This window comes from Crinia signifera, chromosome 1 (assembly GCF_055691185.1).
Source record: "Crinia signifera chromosome 1, ASM5569118v1, whole genome shotgun sequence".
In the NCBI taxonomy this organism is placed as follows: domain Eukaryota; kingdom Metazoa; phylum Chordata; class Amphibia; order Anura; family Myobatrachidae; genus Crinia; species Crinia signifera.
The window spans coordinates 150,488,202-150,511,812 of record NC_139217.1 but is presented as its reverse complement, the minus strand read 5'-3'; the positions used below and the strand labels follow the sequence as shown (position 1 = coordinate 150,511,812).

Sequence of the window (23,611 nt, the reverse complement as noted above, 5' to 3'; positions counted from 1 at the left end):
CAGTCCCCCCAAAAAATGAAAAACTTGCGTCAACATTGTGACTCTCGACCACATTCCCGTCGACCTAAAGCTTGCATCTAACTTTCTTTATTGTCTATGTAGACGCGTCCGACTATCTTTAGGCATCTAACTAGACAGGTTGGACTAAGCACGGTTGACCAAAACATGGTCGATCTAGACACCCTTAATCCGTCAACTCTAATATGGTATGCAGGCAGGGTATTGTAGGTTTTGTCTTCTTTAACTTAACAATTATCTGTTTTTCACTTGCACTGTGAATGTTAACATCAATGATTTATATCATTTTTATCACAAAAACCTGCAAATATGTCAACTTTTTGTGTCCACTGTACGTTTGCTTTAACCATATGTTTTGTTTACAAATTTGCATTCACTAAAACTGCTTTTGCAGCAATGCTGAGGCTGCAGCACATGGCGTGTACACATACTTTTGAAAAATAGTTTCAGGGAGATTATAGTTGGTAGTAGAATTTTGCACAGCAACCCATTGAGGGGGCATGTCCACTTAAAGGGCCTGTCTAGTTCCATATATGGAGAGATTGTGAATGTGGCACCTAGAAGCGTGGGTGTGTACTGCTACATCTGAGAGGAATCTTTTAAAATGACTTAGATCCAAATGTAAATTACCCCTAAAGCAGTTAGTAAGAGCTACTATACTTACTAAGTACTGGGAAATGGTGCTGAGTGACTCAATGTAAATGTATCTATCTCCCATTCCTTTTCCCCCCCCAAAATGTGACAGTGTTGTGTGGGCTAGGTGAAATGAGGGAGATTGCTAGACTAATGAGGGAGAGAGGGAGATTGCTGCTATTTCAGGGAGTCTCCTGCAGAATGCAGGAGGGTAGGCAACTATGCATATACAGAGATGTCTTTAGTGTTGGTGTCAACCAGTGTGGTAACTCATTGTGTCACCTGCCACCCCCATGGACCTCCATCATTATTACACCACAAGTAATGTTTTTGTAAATTATAATTCCTGTATATCACTGAATTAAATGGCAATAGTAGTGATATAAACAGATAACAATGACGTTATACCTTTTACATTGCAATATCATATGCAGAGCTAAGGGGGCTGCTAAAACATCAGGAATAAAAAACAATAATTTTTCACTTTTTTCAAAATGTTTTGCACTTTTTTTAAGCAGGTTACCATTTTGGATCTCTTGATAAAAAGCCCTGCTCCAGCTGAAAACTGTGAGTCTTTGCAAAGCCACAGGCCTGTTTTCAGCGGGCAGGTGAAGCAAATCCCTGATAAGCTGCAGCTTATGCTTATCGGGGCTATTAGGATAGGCCATGGTGAAACTATTAACCCTGTAATGCTGCTTACATACCTAATGTCCCTTGTAGTGCTGCTTACATGCATAATGCCTCCTGTAGTGCCGCTTTCACAAATAATATCGCTTGTAGTGCCGCTTACACACAAAATGCTCCCTGCAGTGCTGCTCACACACACAAAATGTCCCCACTAGTGCCATTTACACAAATAATGTCCCCTGTGGTGCCACTTACACGCATAATCCCCACACTTATGCAGGTTACACACTTAATGCCCCCATTAGCACCACTTATACCTATATTGTCCCCTTTAGTGCCCCTTATACCTACAATGCCCCCGGTAGTGCCACTTATACCTATAATGTCACCTGTAGTGCCATTCATACCTATAATGGCCCCTGTAGGGCCAGTTATAAATATAATGTCCCCTGTAGTATCAGTTATACATATAATGTCTCCTGTAATGCATCTTATACATAAAATGCCCGTGTAGTGCCAGTAATACATATAATGCCCCCTATAGTGCTATAAAAACCCCTGTAGTGGCAGTTATACATCTATGTATAACTGGCACAACACAGGACATTATATGTATAACTCGCACTACAGGGGACATTATGGGGCTTATTACAGGGTTTTACGAGTCCAACAAACCCTGTCTTGCGAATGGTGGCCTGGGCACCATCCATTCACAAGGGCGATTCCTTCACAGGGCCTGCGAATGGTTGTTACATAGTTATATTGATGTTACATGCATAGTAGTCACTACACCCCACAGTACATGCATAGCAGTCACTATACCCCACAGTACAAGCATAGCAGGCCATTATACATGCATAGCAGTCACTACACCATACATTACATGCATAGCAGTCACTATACCCCACAGTACAAGCATAGCAGTCACTATACCCCACAGTACAAGCATATCAGTCACTACACCCCACAGTACAAGCATATCAGTCACTACACCCCACAGTACATGCATAGCATTCCATGGACATGCGGTAAGGTAAATGGCTTGAGTCCCTGGCAAGTACCAGAGCCAGATATGCACACAATTTATGAGCCCAGAGTACATACCAGCATTATACACATGTGCAGCAGTGTGTACTGCTGGAGATTCACTGAGTTTTGATAAGAGATGTGCAGAAAAGGTAGCCAGGTGAGGCACTGCCTCACCTGCCATAGACTTTTTACTCCATCGTTTTGACTATAAAAATGATTAGAATAATAAAAATAAGATTTTTTTATAAATTATTTGTATTTTTGATATACTTTATCAATCCAAAGTGCCGGCATATGCGCTAGTATGACAGGAAAGGCTGTGCCTCACCTGCCTCACCCCACCGCACGCCACTGTAGCATTCAGTACACCCCATAGTACAAGCATAGCATTCAGTACACCCCATAGTACAAGCATAGCAGTCACTACACCGCACAGTACATGCATAGCATTCAGTACACCCCATAGTACAAGCATAGCATTCAGTACACCCCAAAGTACAAGCATAGCAGTCACTACACCCCATAGTACATTCATAGCAGTCACTACACCGCCCAGTACATGCATAGCAGGTCACTATCAAATAACCCACTAACTTCAAGTTTATAATACCTTCATGGTCGCTTTCATAATCCTATTTGCCTACTAACATACTTCAGTGGCTTATGTCTCTGTTATGTTACTGATGTTTGTTGTGATTATAGTAATACACTGCAAAGCCACAGTATGTAAATGATATGCTGCATTCAGCACTATTTCCTTTTTTGGTATACAGGTACTAGTTTTTATTAAATTAATTTTGCATGTAACACTTGCTAGGTGACATCCAAATTTTATTTTCATTCTAATTTTTTTTTACTCAGATCAAACTTTACCATAACATTGTGGGTGAAATGTAAGGGGATGAGAGATTTTTTGGAAAGTGGTAATCTAATGGGCCCTACACACATAGCGATGTGTGCAGGGCTACCTAGCTATGCTAGGTCGGGCTGTGCTTCGTCGCTATCGAATAGCACACAGAGCTGACAGCCCACACACGGAACGAGCTGTCAGCTCTGTGTGCTAAGCGAGCAGACAGCGCCAGTGTTCTCCGGTGGGAGAACCCTGCCGATGCCGAGATTGATGGACACTGTCCATCAATCTTGGCCAGCGATAAAGACGCGCGGGGATGTGCACTGCTGCCGATATAGCCCCCACACATACACCGATGTGAGGGCATTTGCTAAGCGACTTTGCCAAACTAAGCAAAATCGCTTAGAAAATGCCTTAATATCAGCATGTGTGTAGGCCGTATTACTCTTTCTTACCAAATCTCTCACTATCTGAATCTCTCATCCTATTACATTTCACTCCGTGTCTCCAACCAAAGTTCAAGCTAAACTTCTTCATAACAGTTGTGGTGCTTCATTTACTAAAGCCCAGTTACAGCAACAATGTATGAAAACTTCCTCTCTCAGAGAATGAAAGCATAGCAACATGCTTCCATACAACCTGAACTGTGAGATTACAATAATCTCATCCATATTTGCCATGCTCTCTCCATTAGAACAGAAGCTGCAGTCCCCGTTGTAGCCTACACAGCATACTTCACCAAAAAAATGACCAGGAAAGGGTTAACAGCATTGTAGACTGGGCCCCCTACACACCCATTCACGGGAACCAATTAAAATCATTTGATGCCGCTCCATCTCTCCAAATGCTCCCAAGCACTGATAGGTGGATAGCTCCAGAGAATGGTACCTTGCTGCTCTGATTGTTTAGCCACCCCCCTACTTGTAGACTTTGATCCTAGCAATGATCGTTGTAAATGCGTGGTCAGCCGACTGTGCATAAGCAGGAGTCCTGTTAAAGGATTACAGAGACCACTGATGTGGTTACTTCACTCTGAGCACATGACATATCTTGTCCCTGTGCTGGTATTTGATTCAATCAGGCAGTGTATACAGTAGGTTATGAATTATCGGGTCTCAAACTCAATTATTCAAAATATGTCCATTTAAGAGATGTCTTACCTTGGCATATGTGGCTGAAGAAATGGAGTAGTTTCAGCATGATGTATGTCGTTCAAGGAATGTAAATGGTTTTTCTCCTATTTAATAATAAGTAAAAAGACTTAAATTGCATGTTTGATTACATTAAGAAGATCTGTCTTGAAATTAATAAAAACGATTGTATTTTAGTAAAATAAGAATGGCTCACGCTAAACGTGATAACACTGATTACTATCCATTTGTACTGAAGATTACGGTATTATGTTTACTGCAACAGAAAGCTACTTGGCCATATTATAATAAGAGGAATCATTGAAAACTTATAGGCCATGCACTAGAATAATGAAAAAGAATTCATTACACTGAAGTATTTAAAGGTAGTGTACAAAAACACTCTAGGGGTCAATAGTTACTCAATACCGTTAGAGGTATTGAGGTATGCTATAGTTATCTCAAGTTTTTCTATGGCAGGCCACATCATGCTATAGGTATTTCATGTTTTTCTGTGGCAGGCCACATCATGCTATAGGTATTTCATGTTTTTCTATGGCAGGCCACACCATGCTATAGGTATTCTATGTTTGTAGGTGGTAGGCCAAACCGTGTTATAGTTATTTTACGTTGTTCTGTGGCAAGCCACACCATGCTATAGTTATTTTACGTTGTTCTGTGGCAGGCCACACCATGCTATAGTTATTTCATGTTGTTCTGTGGCAGGCCACACCGTGCTATATTTATTTCATGTTGTTCTGTGGCAAGCCACACCATGCTATAGTTATTTCATGATGTTCTCTGGCAGGCCACACCTTGCTATAGTTATTTTTCGTTGTTTTGTGGCAGGCCACACCGTGCTATAGTTATTTTACATTGTTCTGTGGCAGGCCACACGTGCTATAGTTATTTCATGTTGTTCTGTGGCAGGCCACACCTTGCTATAGTTATTTTACGTTGTTCTGTGGCAGGCCACACGTGCTATAGTTATTTCATGTTGTTCTGTGGCAGGCCACACCGTGCTATAGTTATTTTACATTTGTCTATGGCAGGCCACACCATGCTATACCTGAAAGTATGGCCTGACATGTACTGTACCTGTGTTAGAAACATAACATATAGTTATTACTGAGCCACTGTAAGTAATACTGTACAAGTACTGTACCATGCCATCCTTTTCCTGCTGGAGGCCACCAAAAGCATATATTGTATACATTTTCATAAGAATGTTATTATTTTAACAGGCACAAGAGTGTAAAATACATTGAATAGTTCATAAGTACTAATGGAACGAATTTATGAATTTAATGACAACCTTGATTATTTTAGGACAAATCACTGCACCTTAACAAACAACTATCATGTAATACAAGGATACAAGTCTGTACACAAACAGAAGGTGCAACCATTTTGAAAGCTTGTGGTTAACGATCTTCTCACTTCTATGAATGAATGAATTTAAAACAAATGGCAACAACATAATTGTTCCATCAACACTGGGTTTAAACAGAATATATAATTGGTTTTCCAAGCTATAATGTCACTAATGTGAGAGCCTTTACTGTAACTGAGACATGTAGCCAAGTAATAGTAGCCAATTATTTTTCTGCCTACTGTGAAATTCTTTTAGTGCATATAAATAAGCTCATAGTTCTAATACCTTAATCCCATCACAGATCTCCTTGTAGAAGTTATAATTTCCTTCTAATACAGATGGAAACCACTAGCTTTCAAATTTGTAGCGAACTTACACCCACAACTTTGTGCTCTTACAACATGCAATAATTCACAAGGGAAGGAAAGTAAATGTTGGATGTACATGCACAAAATGGTATCTCATCACAAGACCATTATAACACGTATGTACTCTATATGGCATGATTTCAAATGGAGAGTTTTTATACAGACAATAGCGGGTGAGACATGGAATCAGCTGTTGATGAAAAGAATAGGGATGGAGGATAAAGTGTGCCCCAGGGATTTTGATCAATGATCTAACTAGGTAATGATTTCACATTTTGCATTTTAAAGATCAATCAGGAACCACAGAAATAAAGTATAGATACAGTAAAGATTATTGGGAACATTTCAATAGAAAAAAAAGTGTTATTACAGATGTAGCAGAACTAGAACCGACCATTCAGAATTTTGACGAATGGGATGTAAGCTTACATTGTAGCACTTTACAGTGATGTAAGCAATGAAAACATTTGGGGCCAAATATACTAGGGTTTGAGAATCAGAAAGTGACAGATTTTTGGAAAGCTGTCCCATTATTTTAAAGCGGCAATCATTTACAGTGGAAAACCAGGGTTATTTTGTCATGTAAATGATTGCCACTTTAAAAAATGAGAAAATTCTCCAGGCCACAAAGGTAATTTGTGGCCTGTATTAGGGTCAGTGACACAAGAATAAGACTTACATGTTAATTCAGATAGAGAGTAGAATTACAGTATTACTACTTCTACCGTACATTAACACTGAAATCCATGATAAGTACACTGCCAACATACTTTTTCTCGTCATGGCGAGACTTCCTGTTGCATGTCAGTATTATTATGCCGTGTATATTTTTGTGCAGCATGTTATCCGCATGACACATAACGCCATACTATTTGGAGCTCCATAAAGAAAGCTCCAACTGTTTTGATTCATACTGATTTTTCTTTTAATGTTAACAGGTTTAAATAAATAAAGTACAGTTATTTTCTATATAATGAATGGTCTTTCTATAAATGAATTTTTACTTGAAAAGCTTGGAGACTTTATATAGTACAGTACTTGATTGATATGTTTTGATCAAACATTTATTGTATGAGGGACATATACAAAAATGAAGTTAGCAGCTCAGGCTGCAACAAGTGACGGCCATTAGTAGAAACAGAAAGACAAAGGCTTGTTAGGAGATGAAAAAGAGAGTGAAGTTGGAGAATGGCTGCTGGTATTACAGGTGGCATGCAAGAGGTTAGCGCTACTCACTCTCACCAGGTTTGCTATCACTTAGGAATGGTTCTTGTTCCATGATGTCCATTGGGATTTTTATACTGGGGACTTTTTCTGAATAAGGGATGTCAGACTGTGAAAGAAATGTTTAAAAGTTCTTAGAACAAACATTGTTACTTCTCCGTCTAGGCCATCCTTCTCCTTGATGTGTGTCTTTGGTGTTGCGGACCCTCAAATCTTAAAAATGTAAACATTTACCTATACCCAAACTATTCTAAAACACATATGTTAACAATAAAAACAGCATCTAAATATAATATTTGATCATTTAAAAAATTATTTGAACTGAACTTGTATTTCACCCATGAATGATAAATATATTTTTTTCTGACATGCTAGAATCCATGATGCAATTTACGGCAATTTAAAACAAATACAAGCTATGTCATAAAAGTAGTATAACTATGTTGTAACAGACAACAAGTAAACAGGGTTATGTTACACCTATTCACCTAGTATCAACGACTTTACTAATACAGACTCTCATTTTCCAATAATAACAATAAATGTAGCACATATAGCACGTTTTTCTAGATACAGAAGACAGCAAGAAAACAAATAACCTTGATCTGAATCTGAAAAATTATAAATCAAATTTACATACGACAACAGGGTAATATTCTATGAAAGACAACTATGTACAATAGTATATATTCTAAATCCCAAAAATATAGACACTCACCAAATCTTCAATGACAAGCAATATATAGTTTATTATAATTCACATGTAAATGACAAAGATTTTTGTCATTTTGATGCTCTGGGGACCTTTGTCTAGAAAGCATCCTTAAAACAACAGGATCACCTCACAAGCCCATTGCAGCACACTTCGATTTGGTTGATGGACATCCTGGCCAGTGGCTCATCTTTTACTTTTTCCATAGCTTCTGCTTTCTTATTCTGTTTGGAAGGTCTTCTTTCATCCCTCTTTGCTCCTTTTCCCATCACAGCACCTCACCCTTTACAGCACAGCACCCCTCTCTGCTAACAGCACAGCGCCAAACAGAGCAACCACAACTGGCTCACAGCTGATGCCTAATTAAAAATGGTGTTGGTTACACCTTGCTGGTCCACAAGCCAGAACTAGATCACAATGGGACCAGATACCGAAGCCATTTGTTGACAGGTGCAAAAAGAGGAAAAAGTAAGCAGTGCTATAGATTGAGTATGAAACTTAAAAATTCTAAATGAAAATTGGATGGTCTATTTCATTTGTTGACAGGTGCTGGGACAGTAATACAGGTAGCACCAGCACCAGCTGCTGAAGTGAAGTGACATTTTGTCATACCATTTCATACCAGCAGGATGACACTTCCTTAACATTTGAACTGAGAGGCAAGGTCTGCATCATGAATGGGCACATCAAGCTGCACCATAATTTCTCTAGATCCATTAATTACACTATCACTGCTACGTGCAAATGTCAAAGATGAATGTGGAACTCATTTGCCCTTGCTCTACTATGCAGTGCAGTGAATTAGACTAAACTGTACCTACCAACTGCACTTGGACAATGCACATAGGTACTCCCAGGGCTTAAAGTGGTCCTGAAGTGGTGGCAGTACTCATTTCCCTTTGACACCTTATTCCTCCCCTTCACCTTACCTTATGAGTCAGGGACAGTGGTAGGGTTTTCGGCCCCACATGTAAACTATAATGCTTTTTTACTAGAATTACTTCACTGTGCTGGGCCAAGATGGAGGTTCAACTAGTTCCATCTCACTATTGGCAGGAAGGAGCCTTCAAATTTGAATAAAAATGAAGTCAGTTAGGAGGCAATGCATGGGCTACACATGTAACCATGCTGCAATCATTGACAAGGATATCAGCTTAATAATTCCACAATAATGTTAATTTCTTAAATGCAGAGGGAGTGTGTAATGCACTATGAAAATTATATATCCTTTTTTTTCTGGTCTGGTCAACAAAGACATGCTAACATGTCAGTATGTAGGTGGATAACCTTGATATTCAATGCTTGATATGCTTTGCTGTCATGTCATAAATCACACAGTGATTCTTTTAAGGAAAATTACCAACATGCACAATAGAGTTTATAACTAAAGTTTATATCAGACTTTTTTATCTAGTCCATAACTGTAGTGTTTATTTTGCCTTCTCACAAAGAGCACACTACGTAGTAAAATGGTCACAAATAAAGCTTTCATGTAGTCTTTGTGTGGTAACATTGTACTTCATGCAGGAAAATAACACTGTTGCTATTGCAATGTCATTTATACCCCTTTTAGACCAAAAATCCCGGATCCGACCCGGCACTTGGAAGGCACTTGGAAGGACCCAAGCCGGGTCGGATCAGGGAATTACACCGTTTACACTGCCCACCCGCAGTGTAGACGGAGGTGGCGCTTGGAGATGACATAATCTCCAAGTGCCGGAACCGCGGTGATCCCTGCCGGGAAACACCAATAGCCATGCTGGGGGCAGCCCAGCACCAAAGGTAAGCTGCTAGGATGCCCCCAGCCCTCGTGCACCCTCTCAGCCGTCGTCCGGGAGGTGAATGGATGCCGCACACAGGCATCCATTCACCTCCTCCGCTGCCGCCACTGCTGTCTGCAGAGTATAGCAGACAGCAGCGCAGGCTGTCTGTTCCCCCCGTCCAACCTGCGGACGCTGCGGTCCGCAGGTCTCACGTCCCCCATTGATGTAAATGGGAGCCGGGCCAGATGACCCGGCATACCCATTTACACCACCCTCTACCCAGGTCCTAGCCGTGTTCTACCGAGGTCAGGACCTGGGTAGAAGTCCCGTGTAAAGGGACACTGCATGTCCCATTTACACCACCGCTGACCCGGGTCTGACCCGGGTCTGACCCGCCGAAGACCCGGGGTTTTGCGGCGGTGTAAAAGGGGTATTAATTACCGTCATCATATGCTTGATGGAAAATGTGACCCAATTCTCGATTTAACTAAACCATCCCTGACTTACTAGACCAAGGAAACTTTGCCTTGGTGCAGTCCTTGGCCTGGCCATTCCCAGAAAACCGCGGTGCCTCCCCGAAAAACACCTCTGATAGTCAATCAGAGAGAGGCGTTTCGGTACGGGAAAAATCGCCACCGATTGAAAACCTCCTTATGTCTTGTTCTCTCTTTCTTTCTGCAAAACTAAGTATTTTGCAGAAACAGCACAGTATACAACCAATGCTGTCCGGACTTGTCCTGACTATGAGGCTTAAACTGGGAACACACTACACGATGATGTGTGTACCCGACGATATTGACAGTGACAAGCACCTGGCAGGCAAGGGTGGAGGTCATTAACAATGCACGAAAGCATGCATCATTAACAATGTTGAGTGTACACACTAGACAAGATAGTAAAAGCTATCGCTCAGAAGGGCCCTTACTTTCTTGTCTAAGGTCGACATGGGTCTAGGTTGACATGACATTAGGTCGACACAAGCATTAGGTCGACATGGGCTAGGTTGACAACCAAAAGGTCGACATGGGGTTTTTCACAGTTTTTTTGAGCCGACTTGTGCCGACAGGCGATTTTTTTATGCCCTACCATCCACTAGGGCATGGTGAGAGAATAAAATAGTGAGTCAAGCGTAGCGAGATACCGTACCCGAAGCATTGCGAGCGAAGCGAGCAATGTGAGGGCATGCGGTGCACTTCAAACTGTCTCCATGTCGACTGTGTCAATATTCGGGTAAAAAACCTGTGAAAAACCCCATGTCGACCTTTTGAATGTCGACCTAGCCCATGTCGACCTAATGTTTGTGTCAACCTAATGTCATGTTGACCTAGATCCATGTCTACCTTGACCCATGTCGACTTTGCTGCATGTCAAACTTGCTGCATGTCTGCCTAGTGGTGTTGACTCAATGCTCGTCGACATAATTGTTGTAGACCAAACGATCCACACCCCTAGTGTGTATGGGGCTTTAGAGTAGAAGGCAATAGAGCAGTGGTTCCCAACCCTGGTCCTCGAGTACCCCCAACAGTGCATGTTTTCCAGGTCTCCACACAGAATCACAAGTGCTATAATTAGCTCCACCTGTGGATCTTTTAAAATGTGCCTGAATAATCTGTGCACCTGCTGGGTAACCTGGAAAACGTGCACTGTTGGGGGTACTTGAGGACCAGGGTTGGGAACTACTGCAATAAAGGACAGCAAAACCTGAGTCCCGGCAGCGTCTGAGACGGCCCGCCCCTTGGCAAAACCAGCGTCTGAGACGGGCCGCCCCTTCGTGGATTAGCGCTGCAGGAGATGTTGTAGTGTAATGTCCTGTAATGTATTTCAGGTCAGTTCAACCCCCCTCCACCAGTGTTCCTTCTAAGCTGTGCGCATGTGCGCGCGCACACAACTCGACGAGCGTGCGCACAGACATTACAACAGAGCGCACAAAGCAGCAGTGGTCCCCATTTTGAAGTTGTGGACTAAATTAATGTATGTTTCACCCATTAACTACATGTGCTGTGTTTTAAAAGTTTAAATGTTTTGAATGTTTAATATCATTTTGAAGAAACGTTGACACAAATGCTGAACGTCGTTTTCCAGTTATATATAGAAGTGACGTACAAAAATAAAAATTTTCCTCCAAAGTTGCACAGCCAAAATCTTTTGCCGCACACAGCCTTCGTAAAATTAGAGGGAACATTGCCCTCCACCCCTGGGGGGAGGGGAGGAGGCGGTTGACTTCAGCTGCATACACATTACTCCCTGGAAGAGACAGTAGTGCAATGGTACTGTACTGTAGCCAAATCAAGTCCTCTTACTCTACAGTACCAACACTTCATGAACACCTACAGTAGCTGGGGCACAGGTGTACTCGTTACTGACTGACACATTATAAATGATCCACAGGTGGAGCTAATTACTTCACTTACAGTATGATTCTGTGAGGAGACCTGTAAAACATTAACTGTTTTATTTGTCTAGTTTTGTTAAAACTGTTACATTTCATGGTCTAGTTTTAAGAAATATCACTCTACAAAATATTCGAATAAAAGAAAAAAAATTGACACCGTAATCGAACACGGGTCTCCAGCATGAAGACCCGCGCAGCTACCCACTACACTACACAACACAGTGATGTGTATGGTCTGTGGCATCCGCAGCACCAGTGGCGAAACCCGAGTCCCGGCAGCGTCTGATACGGTCCTTTAATGAATTAGCGCTGTAATGTGATGTAATGTACTGTACTGTATTTCAGGTCAAGTCAACCCCCTCCAACCCCTGGAAAGGGAGGAGGCGATTGACTTCAGCTGCATACACATTATGCACAGTACCAACAGTTCAAAATATTCAGCATCGGCTACGTGAACGTGAAGGTAAATGCTTGTATAGGATCATGACACTACACAGCCCTTTTGCACGCTCCGATGTTCACGAGCGACTCATTGGCACGAGCGTCTCATTTCCTATGAGCGTCTCTTCGCGCACGAGCGTCTCATACTGTAAGCGCACTCCGTACGGCGAATGGCGGGTTTCCATTGGCACATTGCAGTATAACACTCTGACTCTAGCTTGATGGAGCAATAGCCACCCAGTGGTGGCGGATTGTATTGCATGGCGTGCACCCGTGCCCCTTGGCGGAAGCCGGCAGCAAGAAGAATATCAGAGCCCCAGAACCTCCGCCATGGCGGCCTGTCGGCCAAGATGGGACCTTCCCCATCTGTATGTATCTACAGATGGAGCTGGTCTCTTCTTTGCTGGTGCTGCGCCAGCACCAGAATCTGGCGAAGAGGCGCCACATCTGACTGAGACGCGCGTGCGTCTCACACGCACGCGCATCTCAGTTTCACGTCGACGGGGGGACGGGAACCCTCTCCATCTCCGCTTCAGGGAGACGGACAGGGTTGGGTGGGGGGCGGCGGGGACCCCGGGCGAACCTCGGCGAGGCGGCGGGGACCCGGGGGGAGCCCCGTTGTAAGGCGACGCTTGCGCATCTTGTGCGTGCGCGTCCCCTTAGGTGGCTGGTGGGGGATGGCGGCTGGCGAATCTTCCGCCATCCCCTGCAAGAGCGAGACCCGCTCCATCTGTAGGTAAGCGATTGAAGTGAAATTCTTATCCCTTTGAATATAACATTTCGTAATTCCCTTTTCTTTCATCTCAATTATCAGCTTCTTTTCCATGTCTCCTGCATGAAAGTATCCTTATACTTAGTTGCTGCATATAAACAAGTGTGTGTGGTTTTGGTCTGTTTTACATTAACTAATATATCATACCTCCCAACAGTCCAGATTACCTTGGGAATGTCCCGGTTTTCGGGGACATTCCCGCGTCCCTCCCGCAGCCGGCAGTGTCCCGCAGCGAGGGGGGGGGCTGGTGGGAGCACCCCTGTCGGCTGCTGAGCAGTGGGGATAAACGCTGTGCACATGCGCACAGCGTTTATTCCCACAGTCAGGGAGCTGGGGGCATGGCTAGAGGCTCACAGAGCCTCTGGGTCATGCCCCCATAGCGTCAAATTGGGGGGTGTGGCCTCGCGAGAGCCGTAAGTATAGACCATGCCCCTTTAATCAGACCACGCCCCTGCAATTTTTCAGTTCACAACCCTGTGTCCCTCCTCCGTTTCCCTGTGTGTTGGGAGGTATATATAGTGCACATGCCTGTGTCTATGTATGATTTTAAAGAATCATTAGCTGATTTAAATGGTGCTCATGTGCATGCAGCCATACAGTATCAGAATGCTTATGAAGCTGATGGCATACACTCACAGACAATAAGCAGGAAGTACTGTACCTACAGTACATAAAGCGATATAGACCAATCAAGAAAGAATAACTGAAACAGTGAGTCTCCCTTGCCCAGAACTACTTATAAATAGTGGTAGGTGCACTTTGAAAAGCCCTTTCTCAAAACTGAGTACAGTCATTTAAAAAAAGTCATATATATTAGGAACCAATGATAGAAACATATCATGTGATGTTACGATGTGCTACCGATTAACAGTTTTCTGTTTGACATAAAACAGTGCACATTAGTAAAAATACACCACAGGCTTGCTAGCACTATCTCTAAAATGAAGTACAAACAAATAAGGACTAGAGGACATGACTCTGACATCTGCACAGTCCTGCCGATAGGGCAATTGGAAGGTATGAGAAACAGAAACTCTTTGCTACCATACATTAGAAAACTGGCTCATTCAATACTGAAATATTTGAAATTTATAAAAATGTGTCTGATGTATAACATTATAGAAATGTCTAATGAGCACTGAATGTTTACAGAAGTCAGCAGTGTTTGAACATACTGAACTGTATATTTTACCAGATATATGAACAAGAAATAAAATGGTACATTCACTTGTACTGTACATGTTTGTACTGACCATAGAGACCAATAACAATTATGCCAATCTTGGGCAAAGTGTCGGGTTTGAGGTTTCTTGTGGATATTGGCGCAGGCTCAGTAGAGGGCACTTGAGCATGGGTAACTCTTGAGCATAAGGTTATTTTTATTTATTTATTAGCAGTTTCTTATATAGCGCACACAGATTCCGCAGCGCTTTACAGAGAATATTTGACCATTCACATCAGTCCCTGCCCCAGTGGAGCTTACAATCTATATTCCCTACCACATGTACACGCACACACAGACATTCTAGGGTACACTTTTTGGGAGCCAATTAACCTACCAGTATATTTTTGGATTGTGGGAGGAAACCGGAGTACCCGGAGGAAACCCACGCAAGTACGGGGAGAATATACAAACTCCGCACAGTTAGAGCCATGGTGGGAATCGAACCCATGACCTCAGTGCTGTGAGGCAGTAATGCTAACCATTACACCATCCGTAGGTTAGCAGGCAGAGGGAGACAGGTTACTGGTAGGGAATAATGGTGAACTCTTGGGAAGGTTTCAATATAATATTTGTACTGGTATGTTCTAAAGAGAACATGCTGGAATGAGGGGTAAATTTACTAAGATGGCAGTTCTATTGAAGATGGGAGGTTGCCCATAGCAACCAATAAATCAGATTCCTGTAGACAGTGACCAGGACAGACAAGAAGTGGCACGCTGTTAACTTTTAAACACAACTACAGGTTCAGTATCCCTTATCTGAAATGCTCTGGGACGAAGAGCATTTTGGTAAGGGATTTTTGGGTATTTTGGAATATTTTTTTCCCCGATGGTCCCCCGACATCCAAGATGGTCTCCCCCGGTGCCCACGGCGGCCTTCAAGATCCTTTTCAGTGGCAGCTCTGGTCCCATCACTGGCGTGCCTGTGCAATGCACCCCTGTGACAGGAGATGCCGCTGAAGAGGATCCCGAAAGCCGCCGTGGACATCGGGGGGATGAGGCAAGTATGAAAAAAAGGGTGCGGGGAAAAAAAATATTCTGAAAAACCACAGTTTTCGGAATATTTAGTTTTTTTGAATAGACAGATATAAGGGAGACCTGACCTGTACTAGAATGCTCCGCTTCTCTAAGGGACTATGATACTGTACAAACTCTTGGAAGTCATTATTTTGATAGTAAAGCATACAAATGCCAAGTCTTCTGCCTCTGCAGCTCTCTAATGTACTGACTAGAGTAAATGTGATTTGAGTATATATCTGGGATAACAAGGAGTCGGACCTTCATAAAATATACCCACTGACACAACTGTAAACGGCATCCTATTTGTGCAGAGCAAAGAAACTGAAAGTAAATGCTGAAAAATTGCTTACATTTAAGAGCACAAAAAAAAATTGTATGCTACATCCATTAAGTTAGATTATCCCATTTAATACTTTCATTAGCAAGCTAGAGTTCATTACTTAGATGCAAACATGAAGATTAGTTCTCATGCCCCACGATGGACAGACACATATACAGTACAAAGCTTAAATGTTAAGCTGGGATTATAATACAAGGCATCAAAATGCCATTTCAAATCTCATAATCATCCAAATAGTTGACGTTGTTATTTTGTACTTTAGAAAGGGTAATATGTGCATTGTAATGGACTAAGGAAGGACTTTTCGGTACATCTTAAGAGGGTGAACTAGAGGTGAAGTATTTCAGTTTTCTACCCAATACGTAACTGTTCAACAGAATTGTGGTATATGCCAATAAACAACAATAATACAACACCACCTAAAATAATAACAACAACAACAACTAAAGAACAGATACATGGTATAAACAGTCTAGAATTGATAGCCAAAGTCTACATAACTCTTAGGTGGTTATTCAGACCTGATCGGTTCACTGCTTAGTTGCAGAGCCCTACAATCCGATAGCTGCCACCCCGCCAGAGTGGAACCAAGCCCTGTTTAAGGATGCGAATGGCTTGCAAAAATATCGGCGATTAGCTGCAAATCCATTCGCAACTCACTCACCCTCAAATGGTTTTCCCACTGTGTGCAGTCTGTGCGTAACCCAGGATCTACTTGTATGGTGCAATAAAAACAGGCTGATCGGAGTTAGAGCAGACGTCATATGCCTACCCTGGAAATGAATGGACACCCCTGCGTTTTCCCTGACACTGACAGAAAAAAGCCTGGTGACACCCACAAAAGCAGTTTTCCTGTCAATTAACTTGCTGACGGACGGCGATTTAAAAAAAAAAAAGATGCTGGATTTTATCACTGAATGCCTGTCATGTCTGAGGGGTGACGTTGAACTGGAGCTGGAGTAAAATGGAAGCTGGGTTCTTTGATGAGCTTAGATTGCATATGGAACTACAGTTTGAGCCCCTCTCAACTATCTTCCTTAGGTCATGGCTCACCATGGCTAGCCATGTCTATCCTATTGTTCTCAGCAGCAATATAATACATAGAACAAGTAGGGGATTAGCAGAGTAATCCTATTACTCACTTAATCCTATTAAAGGACTAAATGAGGAGGGCTCCATCTTTACTAAGGATAGCAGAAGAACTGCACAAAGGAGTTCTGACAAAGTCTTTGTAGGACTGAAGCCAGGGAATATCTGGTAAGTATGGACTGGTTTTGACTAATGCTGTCCATCAATGGAGATTAATAGAGGAAGTAACTGCAGGTAAGTATGCTCTGGTGGATATCATTAGTACAGACACTGGAGAGGCTCACTAATGATGATAATGGCAACAGAAGTTATCTGCTGATGGTGGTAGTATCGATGTTGTCTCTCTGATGGTGACTGGCCACGAAGGGATAATGAGGATTGAACAGGAACTTATTTCAGGTTAAGTGAATAGTATAGTAGGTTTTGCAGATGATTAGATAGAAACAGGTAATGCTGAAATGATGGATGCAATATCCCAATTTCGACACTGGAGGGAGTCAGGCTGCAGCAGAGTGGAAAGCCACAAGTGCGTGTGAATAGCGGAAGTACTGAGAAAGCTAGGAAGGCTTCTTCTCAAAGGACAACATTTCACTGACTGATTTCTGGTTCAGCCTCTGCCCCTATACAGGCAGAGCACGCAGATGATTGGCTGCAGTGGGATTATGTCAGAGATGGCTGACAGAGAGAAGCATGTGGTTAGATCCAAGATGGCGGCACCCATGCCGGCGACTGGCGTACATGTGGAGAGGCCTGAGGTCTGTACTGGAGCGGGGAGCCAGCCCCACACGCCGCACTGACCAGGCCGCAGATGCGACCCAGCCGTACCCGCAGATATGACATCACGGAGGGCACAGGTCACGTGCACTCGTGCTGGTCAGGTCCGGAGCGCTGCAGGAAGCTTAAAGGTGACAGTCTCTGTGCAAGCCTGGTAAAGCATCTGGATGGCAGATAACTGTTTCTCAAACCTTGAGTCATGATAATGGCCTTGCATCTGCGTACTGCACGCTGTACCCATGCACAGTCATTTGATTATCGCCCATACTGTGAATTCACAGCGCAACGATCAGGTCTGAATAACCCCCTATGTTTGGTTTATAGAAATGATCAAGAAAATATCTCACATCATCATTGTCGCTGTCCACACTTCCTTTCTTCTTTTTCTTTTTCTTGTCATCTTCTTTCTTCTTTTTGTCTTTCTCAGGGATGACATCATCAAGGAAGCTGAGGTCATGTTGGGAAAAGAGCCAGTCCATGGCTTTTCTCACTGCTACAAGTGCAAGAATCTGCAAGACAGTACAGTTACACGTTTCATTTACATAATCATTTAGGCTATTTTTAAACCTAATTTTAAAAAAATCTCACACACATTCTATATTGACACCTAGCAGACTGTATTTGTGATAAAAGCCTCACCATAACAGGGAATATAATTGCAGCCACTGTGGATTTCAGAATCCAAAGAAGTGCGAGACATACGATCTGAATGGAAGTGAAGAGGTGCACCCTGCGCAGAGGAACATGGCGTAGATAGATGAAGTCCGGCTGATGCTTGGCAGGCATCAAAAGAAGCTTCAGGCGGTCCATGAACTGCAGGAAACAGAAGAGAGGATGCAATGGTATTTATATAAAGTATTTACCTCAGGGCTTGAGATAGAAACATGAACAGGGTGAGGAATCTGTCAAATGTAAGTCTCTACTTTCAAATGAAGTTTTGTGTGCACAGCATGAATGTTACTCAGCTTTCCCAAATGATTACAGTACATTAAGGTATTTACTAACTGGCACCGCCAGATCCTACGCCACATCCTGGCTTTACATCATCACACCCACTGAAATATTAGGCACCCTTTGGTTACAGTATATGTTAATAAAGTAAATATAATTTGACCTCTTTACATAACATCATCAGCATATTTTATGCAGCGTTACTATGTATTCCTTGAAAATAAAAATAATACAAAAACAAAAATAACAAATTCTAAAGTCACCACCAGGGATGCCACATACATACCAGTCAGTGCTGCTGAATTGGTCCCGGTACTCCGTGCGCAAGCACTGTAGGGCTTATTAAAAATTATGGTGGTATCCTATTACCGCTGCTAAAACATCAGGAATGCTTTTTTCCCATTGTTTCATTGTTAATTTTTTCCAGCTATCCCATTGCCTGATAAAAAAGGCCCACTTCTTCCGGCGTATGGGGACAATAATATAACCCAGATTGCGGATGATAGGATATCGCCCTAAATTGCATGTACAGCTGCTCTGCATTACTAATTTACGTGAATATTAACATTGCAAGTGACTCAGAATCAGCCTCGTAGTACCTAAACATGACTCTTTCTATACATCTTTTGCAGGGACGTGCAGGGACGTGCAGTCAGGGGAGGCAGGGGAGGCAGAAAATGATGAAAATAATAAAAAGAAGATATATTTATATATCTTCTTTTATTATTTTCATAATTTCTACCTCTCCGGCTGCCTCCCACCCTCTTACACTGCTGCATGTGAGGGTGAGAAGCAGCGGGAGAGGTGCCTCCCGCTGTTAACATTAAAACTGCGGGCAGCGTGGGGCGGGTAGAGGTGGGCAGGAGGCAGGGTGCAGCAATGGGCTGTAAAAGCCCATTGAAAATGAATGGGGAAGCGGCACTTATACTGATGCCGCAAGGACAGGGGCACCAATATGAATGCACGCCCCCAGATGTGATTGGGCCAGTGGATCCAGCGCTGGATCCGCTGTCCTATCACACACATGCAGGGCCCACCTGGAGAGGATGCAGCAGCGCGGCCAGCGGGGAGTCCGGCGCTGCTGGGAGAAAGCCACAGCCGAGGAGAGGACTGTTCGTCGCCACCGCCGAGGAGAGGACAGGTGAGTCCGCCCGGGAGGGGAGGGGGGGGAAGAGGCCTGTACTGTGCCCGCTCGCTGCAGTGTTGTGGGGGGAAAGAGGCTGCCGCATGTACCCGCTGCTGCCTGTGCCCGCTCACGGCAGTGTGCGGGGGGGGGAGTAGGCTCCCGCATGTACCCCCTGCTGCCTGTGCCCGACTGCGGCAGTGCGGGGGGGGGAAGAGGCTGCCGCATGTACCCGCTGCGGCCTGTGCCCGCTCGCGGCAGTGCGGGGGGGAGTAGGCTCCCGCATGTACCCCCATCTGCCTGTGCCCGCTCGCGACAGTGCGGGGGGGGGAGTAGGTTCCCGCATGTACCCAGTGCTGCCTGTGCCCGACCGCGGCAGTGCGGGGGGGAGGGGGAATAGGCTGCCGCAAGTACCCCCTGCTGCCGGTGCCCGCGGTGAGGTGAGTGCCTCCACAGTCAATGTCCTCACCGCACGTCACTGATCTTTTGGAAGATATCAAGCATGTAATGGGCATCCCAATCATGTGGTGGCATCTCATACTGTACATGTAAATACATGTACTTTTAAATATAAAAAGCAAAGTTTCCCAGAAATCCTTGTGGCACTATAGAAATTAAGGATACTATTAATAATAATAATAATAATAATAATAATAATAATAATAATAATAATAAAATAAAAAATCATAATCAAGACTGCTGTCTGGTGAGGATATACCAGAGGTACACCTAAAAGAAACCAAGGCGTTAAAAATAAATGAAAAAAGATATCTTGTTACAAGAGTGTCACAGATTTCTACTTCAAAACTGGGAGCACTACCTAATCTGTGTGCTAATACTCTAGGTTGCCAAGCCAAAACATAAATCATTGCTAATGTCTTATTCTTTGATCTGTACTATGGCAGATAGAGCTTTGAGGATAAAAATAAAAATCTACTCTTTGCAAAGAAACTTTTTAATGTATCACGAGTTAAGATCACAATGTCTTCAAAACTATGAGAATTCACGGATAGAAAAGATATTACCGTTTCCAAAAAGAAAAAAATTGGCTTCGTAACATACAGCAAACAGTTCACTTTCTGAGACAAAAATGTATCCAATACATTTCATAATTTCCAGCACTGTAACTGGTTGTTGAACAGTAGCGTTTGGTATTATAAGCATTTCCACTGACAGTGGGCCAGATGTATCAAGCTTCATAAATTGATAAAGTGGAGAGTGATAACAACCAGCCAATCGGCTCCTACCTGTCATTTTTCAAAGCCAGCCTGTAACATTGCAAGTAGGAGCTGATTGGCTGGCTGTTTATCACTCTCCCTTTTAGCACTTTTTGAAGTTTGATACATCAGGCCCAGTGTAACAACATGTGAGTGACAGGAAAACCAAAGTCAACTTGAAGTGGAAAGTAGACTTTTGATATTTTATAGTAACAATGTACATATGACAAAAGCCTGGAAGATCAAGCCTTTATGACTTGTAAGAACTAACCCATGAAAACAAACACACACACACACACACACACACACACAATTGTTATTTTCCTCTTAAGGTGGAGTTACCATATAATTCAAATCGTGTCCGTCTTGTATTCATGTCTATGCATGTTATAAGGTTTCTGTTTGATACAAAGACTTCCCCATGAATATAAAATATTTTTATTTCTTACCTGTACTCCATTCAGGGAAGCCACACCCATGTACAAGAAGACACCATAAAGGACAGGCATTGGGATAAACTAGAAAACAATAAGCAAAAGATCATTTTCAATACTAAATCATGGAAAACTACTTTGAAAATCTTATGATATCTCTACAAGCAATGGCTTGAGGACTTGGACCTTGGTATGAGGAAGTCATGCTTAGTGTAATGTAATTTGTGCAGTAATGTACATTTTATTACAAGTATGTATGTACAGTAAAATGGTAAAGCTCTTAGACTGTTTATATACTAAAGATTTATTTTTAAGTCCATAAAACAAGCTGAGATTTATTGCACTCGTACAGTTCATGGGCACCTGCGGCATTATGGGTATTAGTAACATGTGAGATTGTGCAGGAGAACAATGAGAATGGAAAAATATAGAAATTCAAATATCTTTCAATGATAGTTAATGAGAGATGTAGTAAAGATTAATGATGTGTTAATTCGGTTTGGTACAAATACAATACTGCCCCCAAACATTTCAAAACACAAATTAAAAAAAGTGCATTCTTTGGCCAGCAAGCTGTAATAACATGGCATCTTATTAGACTTGACTTCATTCCTTGAGATCACCAACTCCTGGCTGATGCAGAAATTACTTTGCACAATAAGTTAATTAAGTCTCTTGCCAAATCCTTGTGACCTTGGCAACAAAGCTGTATCGAACATAGGTGCCAGTAATTATATTGTTTCCTAATCAAAGAGGTTTTGATTAATGTTCAGGATTAAAAAGTACATTTTGCATGTTGTTTAAAGTCACTGGTAGTAAGCAGTACTGGTAGTGGAAACATATTTGTAGCATTATATTAATGCTAACATAGATTTGGTCCACCACAAGATGGCAGTCACACATTTACATTTCAAGGACTCAGCCTGAAAACTCTATTTAAAGTATATAAATCCCTATTTAGATGTGGACTGTATTTCATACCTTGGGTCTGATTTGGGAGTCAGACATCTGCGTCTTATGGTAAAGCTGTGGCCTATTTTACACCTAGGGGTCCATTTCCACCTCCGTGTAACTTGAGATATAACATTGGTCACATCACTGAAACTTGCGAATGGCTAGCATTCAAAAAAGCAGAATTTATTTGCTGGACAGTGTGGCGCACGCGCATTGCGAACCAGACGCACACGCATTCTATGGATTATTGACCAAATTTGCACAGCAGGTGTCAAGGAGTCAATCGGGCCCTGGTCTCTGAGAGTTGGGATGCATGAGCTGTGCAACTGAGTGGTATATGCAGAGCTAACATCACCAACCTGCGGCACTGACATTCAGAATAAGACCCTTTATCTTTTATCTCTCTTTCTCTCTCTTAAATTCTGAAAATGTTTTTTACAAATATTTGAAAGAGTTATTTATATAGAGTGCAGAAGATTCTTCCATGCAGGTGCAAGAATAATAAATATAAGATGAATGAGTGCTCAGAATGTACATTTCCAGACTCATCTCACTCCACACCCTCTCCCGCACTAGTGACTGACATAACTTGAGCTTTGGAAAGTAACAATAAAAGTTTACATTTCTTTTCCTGTATTTTAAGGAACTTTGGCAATGCAATAATTCAGCCACTGGATGGCGCTGTAAGATTATTATAATTTAAAAAGAATGTATTTTTTTTGTGAATACTGATACTTGATAAATGTACATTACAAATTGAAATCTGTATAAGAGGCCTCCAGTGCCATTACTTAGATAGTGTAAGATGTGTGGCTGGCACACCAAGTACTGCTAATTACCCCAAATTTTTAGTCAATCTTCTAAAGGCAAAAAATATAGGAGCATGTTGTTACAAGACACCACTCAAATTGTGTAGTATAGAGTTGTGGCTTCAGTACTAGTTAACGTGCATGAGTATTGCAGTAATCCAGATACATACATGCAATTTAAAATTAAATAAAATAAAAACCCTGCACTATTATCATAGTAATCACTGTACCACATCTTCAGATTTGAGCTGGTCCATAGGGGTACTGGGGAAACCCCCACCTCCTCCAGCGATCAGATGTGTTTGAATTATACATTACTTGTTAAACGCCTGTCAAATTGAA

At 42.4% G+C, this 23,611-nt stretch overlaps 1 protein-coding gene across 4 annotated transcripts in view; it reads right to left on the bottom strand.

The window, feature by feature from the left end:
- Nucleotides 1-23,611, bottom strand: part of SLC4A4 (solute carrier family 4 member 4) — a 245,286-nt gene that overhangs the window by 4,659 nt on the left and 217,016 nt on the right. For 3 of the 4 annotated variants that reach the window (XM_083174618.1, XM_083174625.1, XM_083174632.1), the window contains 5 exons: nucleotides 21,522-21,590; nucleotides 18,421-18,594; nucleotides 18,129-18,290; nucleotides 7,267-7,363; nucleotides 4,318-4,394 (listed from right to left, as the gene is read on the bottom strand). In XM_083174618.1, the coding sequence (XP_083030744.1) occupies nucleotides 4,351-4,394; nucleotides 7,267-7,363; nucleotides 18,129-18,290; nucleotides 18,421-18,594; nucleotides 21,522-21,590 (546 nt within the window). In that variant the 3' untranslated portion in view covers nucleotides 4,318-4,350. The remainder of the gene's footprint in view (nucleotides 1-4,317; nucleotides 4,395-7,266; nucleotides 7,364-18,128; nucleotides 18,291-18,420; nucleotides 18,595-21,521; nucleotides 21,591-23,611) is intronic. The other variant, XM_083174619.1, reaches the window with a different exon arrangement.